Source organism: Stegastes partitus, unplaced genomic scaffold, assembly GCF_000690725.1.
Source record: "Stegastes partitus isolate 25-593 unplaced genomic scaffold, Stegastes_partitus-1.0.2 Scaffold656, whole genome shotgun sequence".
NCBI lineage: Eukaryota > Metazoa > Chordata > Actinopteri > Pomacentridae > Stegastes > Stegastes partitus.
The window spans coordinates 182,638-187,713 of NW_007578387.1; the positions used below are offsets into that span (position 1 = coordinate 182,638).

Consider the following 5,076-nt stretch of genomic DNA (forward strand, 5'->3'; position numbering starts at 1 on the left):
AAAAGGTGGCGTTTTGTAACGTTCCAAAATTTTTAAAATAACTGCAGCTGCTGTTTTTTAGTTAACATCTAAAGTAATGCTGTTGTCAGTGATTTAATATTATCTGTAGTTCAACAGAGAAAATGTGAAGAAAATACTTTAATTCAACTAAAACTGTAATTATACAGTCCCACATGAATGAAACCCTTTTTGTAAAAACACTGATTTTTAGTGTGGACATTATTTGCAGTTTTTTTTTTTTTTTATTTTGTTTTATTTTAGGAGTAAAAAATGTGGAATTGTTTGGTAAAATATATTTTTTTAAGAACCCCAAAGCACTACTTAAAAAAAAATACTGATTTTTTTTAATGTATGTTATTTACAGTTTTATTTATTATTTAGCCCTTTTTAATTATTTATATTACTACAGTTAACATGCAAATTATTATTTTTTTAATGTGAATTTATCAGTTATTATGTGTAATTTAACAATACATGAAAAATAAATATGAACTGTTTTTTAAAAATTACAGTTAAAAATGTTAACGAGACAAAACCACGGCTCCCCTCATGTACCTGCTCTGCTTCTACCTTTTCTCAGTCATTTATATTTTACTGTTTTACACTATTGTGTTACGTTTCTCTGCAGTATTTCAAAGTCCATGTTTCTGAACAGACCACGTATCGACGCTGTCAGCAGAAAGCCACTGCAGTCGTCAAAAACGCTTCAACAAAAGAGACAGAAACACGTGAGCAGGAGGTCTTTGCTCGCCTGCTTCACACTCGAGTCCAACGACTGAATGAAAAGCACAACCCTGTCATCAGAAATGACACTTCAGAGGTGCCATTTCTCCAGACGTGCGTCACACGATCGTCCGCTGAGTTCTGAAGCGACGCTTTAACGAGATGGAGGCTTTGACTCAAACACAAAGACGTCTGACTTTGACTTGGGAGTCCGGAGGGTGGCAGGGATCAATTAGCTGCGACGGACGGTCACTTCTGACAACTTAATGCAGGAGGAGGGAACGGAGAAGCTTTGCATAGATATTGTAAAATTGCTGTGGTCAGTCTGATTAAATTATGTGACGTTCAAATGCGACTCGAACAAAAATAAATGATTTCCTGTTACGGACCTGAAAACTCTCATTTGAATGTTTAACATCTCCGTTTGTTTGCTTCGGCCAACACATAGAACTGCGTTAACTAGAAATATGAGCTTTAATCTAAGCACACAAATGATGTGTTATTAATTAAAACCCATTTCTTGGGAACCGATCTGCAGCGAGTGAAGCCAATAAAACCATCGACTCCAGCAACCTGTGATGCTCACCTGTGAGTCATCGTCATGACCTCAACGAGGGCGTCTGAAACCCGATTAAAGCTGAATAATATCAGCTTACAGGTGGGAGAGCAGCAGCTTAAATGAAACAACAAAGGTTTTGGGTGTAAATCAGATAAAGTCGCTGGAGTTATGAGGGTCACACGCCCCACCTGCTGCTCGGCGGCTCGCAGGCACGAATAAATCACAAGAAATTGGCTCCGAAAAAGGAGCAGAAGCAAAGCAATCCTTTGTTTGAATAAAAAAAAAAAGAAAGAAATAATGAGTGCAATAAAAGCAGGTGGTCTCTAAATGGAAATGCTGAAGCTGGTGTCTCTGACTCAGGAAAAGGAGAAACATCAGGAGGTCTGATTCTGGATCAAAGGCTAATGCCGGTGTTGCCGTTTGATCAAACTGATATGGTAGTGATGTATACTGCTTTATGAGCACCGTGCAAACTGATGCACAGCCGTCACAGAGTCAGACTGGGACTTCGGGGTCACATGGGGTCAGCTGTTCATCTAGCTTTAACATATTTTACAACCCAGCGGTTCCTCTGAACGTCGTTTTATTACCCGGTGGAGATAAAAACTCTGTTTACTGAGAGGAGAGTCACCACCGTGAACTCTCACATAGAAACACTCCGGCCAACACAACACACGATGCAATGAGTGATATCTGTACCGCTGATGTTCTGATCGACTCCAGATTCCTCCATTAGGTGCAACACAATCATTCTGTGAGTGGATGTAAATATCCAAGATCTTGTGCAATACTTTTAAAATCTTTTATTTCTTATTTTTTATATATTTATCCATTTTTCAATCTTTTATATTTCTACTGAGCAATTTTGCGTTTTATTTTTTACTAATCTTTTGATCTGTTTTGCAGAGAAGCTCTCCAACCTCACTGTACGCTGTATAATGACAATAAAGGTCATTTGCTGAAAATGCTTTTCTTTAAAACAAATTATGGATGCGTTCCCGAAGACATATTCTCGTCTGCAGCTGGTGCATTTATCGAACAGGCAGAGCTGCCTGTTTGCAGATTAAGATTTAAAACACTTGAGCATTTCTAACGGCTCACATGATGCTGTGATGCCTCATAAATACATCGACCTCACTGCAGTGGACTCCAGAATAAAATGCTGTTAATTGCAAATGCATCATCAACACATTGTGCTGCATAATGAGAACTTTTACTTTACATTGTAAAGTAGTGCAATGCTGTTTTTAGTATTGATTATTTTTTTTATTTTTTTTTTAGTGCAATCTGAAACGGTTTCTAATCTTTGCTTTTTACTATTTGTAGGTTTTTCTCTTTGTTTTTATTGTGTCCTGTGCTGGTGATTTCATGCACATTTTAGTTTATTTTAATGTACTAATTGAATGATAATAAAGTAAATCTATTCATGTAGCTTGACTATATTTTTGAGGTGTGACACTAAAAGCAAAAACGTTTTTTTTTAAATGCAGATTTTGGTATATTTTGGTTTCATAACATGTTCTTTCAGACAAGTGGAGAAAAAAAAACATCCAAAATATGTATTTAGGTGTTTGTTTGCCACAATTTGTCTCCTTGAGTTTGCAGATTTCCGTTATGGTGCGCATCTTTAAAGACTGTTTTCTGAAAATTAGGGTTTTTTTTGTCAGAATTCACTTCTTTCTATCGTCTGAAGGGTTCTTTTTTTGCAGAATTGTTTTCACATATAACCTGATCATAGGCTGACTTCTGGAACATCTTATTCCTAAATACACGGCGTGAACAAAACCTTTGAGTCAAATCTGTCAACAACATAAAACAACAACTTAGAATCCGGCTTCAGATTCCTGATTTTAAAAATTAACACAAAGTTGGGCTTTTTGTACGTGTATAATGCCTCGTCTATGTGACTTAAGAACACTTTGTCTATCTGTGCAGTGCACAAGAAGATCATCGGAGCCGCCCTGCCCTCCATCCAGGACCTGTACTCCAGTAGAACCAGGAAGAGGGCGAGGAACATCATCACAGAACCCACTCATCCTGGTCATAAACTGTTCTCCCTCCTCCCCTCCAGCAGGCGACACAGAGTCCTGCAGACTAAAACTACCAAACATAAGAACAGCTTTAATCCCACTGCCATGGCTGTACTGAACAGCTGAGCCGCTCTCAGCCATAACACTGCGGACCACTGACGTTGTTATTTGCATCATGGCACATATATTTATTTTTTCTGCTGTGTGTATTCCTGTATATATTTATCATATTTTATTTTGTATTATTATTGTTTATTTTATTTGTTTTTTTCTTTTCTTTCTATAGTTATTCTACTTTGTTGTTTTTCTTTTCCTTGCTCATTCCTCGGGCGACACAAACAGCCGGAACCAAACTCCATGCACGTTGTGTGGCCATTAAAGCTGATTCTGAGTTTTTTCTGTCACACTCTGAGCCAGAACTCTCCACTTCATTAGCATCTATATACACCAAACCTCCCAGCTGTATGTCTGTCTCTCAGGATTTGCACATTTAACACTAACAGCCTGATCTTTAGAACACAAGTCGTAAACGGAACCTTTGGGTCAGTTAATCAATGGGCTGATTCAGCTCAGCATGCTAATCCCTCGCAGTGGGTTTTTCAAAACAGAAAATTTTAAAGATTCTCCACAGACACATGTGAGGATAAGGTGAAAAACTGAGTACATCTGATGGAAACTGTTGTTTTTATTTTGCCATGCTTGGATGTACAAATCTCTAAAACGTCATCACAGTGTGTTGATGTCAAAGCGCTGCGTCTACTGAACAACCAGAAAGGGACTGAATGATCTGCAGAAGTTTGATCAACCAAACCTTCCAGTATTTCTATCCTAAAGGTATTTAAAGAAGGGTTTGTGCATTTATCACACGTAGCATGATTTTTTAGAACATTTTATTCCTTAAAAAAGACCCAAAATATGTAGTTTTTGTGGTTGTGTGCAGATGTTAACTGGTTTATTGAGCTATAAAAACACCTTTGTCCCAACAACTCTGAAGCTGGCCTCCTTCAACTTTGACACACATGCTCTTGATTTGACCACAGTTCAAGACATTTCTAGATTTATAACACCTGATGTGCACGTTTTACTGTCAGTGACCAACGTGGGCAGCTTCATGGTGATTTATTAAACACATTCAGTGAAGTTTTTTCATAGGATTCTGGGGGAACCTTCACTCACCTGCAGCCGTGAGTTGTGGAGCATGAACTCCTGCTGCTTCTTCAGGTTTGCATCCATGGATTTGGACAGCAGGAAGCCCATGGTTGGTTCTGCAGCTGTGGATCAGAACACACAGTCAGGCTGCTGCTTCAGGGTGTAATGTCAGTGTTTAGGAGTCCAGCTGATCATCACATGCTAAAGCTGTCACACGTCTGGAGGTCGTGTTGGTGAACACAGAGCAGCTCCTCCTGAATATTCTGTGTCGACCTGAGAATGAAAGCTGTACGTACCGACTACACCTGGAAGCCTGAGAGGACAGACAGCCGGAGGACTGAAGGGTGACTCGGAACATGCTCCGCCCTGCCGCTGCTCACAGCGGAAGAAATACACGTTTTACTTCCGAGTAACCAAAGTGTTGGAAAATACCAGAGAGTCTAAAGAGAAGAGAGTCAGAGGAGGAATAAAACTAATCTGTATGTTTACTGTGTGGATGTGAAAAGCTGCGGATGAGGATTATGAAGCGAACAGTCACAGTTTGACCTGAAGATCTGCGATAGCGTTGATCTGAGCGGAGAGAAAACAGAGACGTGGCGCCACCTGCTGGTGCTG

At 39.2% G+C, this 5,076-nt stretch overlaps 1 protein-coding gene across 1 annotated transcript in view; it reads right to left on the reverse strand.

Annotated features, from left to right (window-relative positions):
- The window catches only part of plgrkt (plasminogen receptor, C-terminal lysine transmembrane protein), a 16,789-nt gene extending 11,962 nt beyond the window's left edge, over positions 1–4,827 (reverse strand). Inside the window, exons 1-2 of the mRNA XM_008290133.1 lie at positions 4,758–4,827; positions 4,489–4,583 (exon numbers count right to left, since the gene is read on the reverse strand). Coding sequence (XP_008288355.1) covers positions 4,489–4,569 — 81 coding nt within the window. The 5' untranslated portion in view covers positions 4,570–4,583; positions 4,758–4,827. The remainder of the gene's footprint in view (positions 1–4,488; positions 4,584–4,757) is intronic.
- Positions 4,828–5,076: the final 249 nt, after the last annotated feature.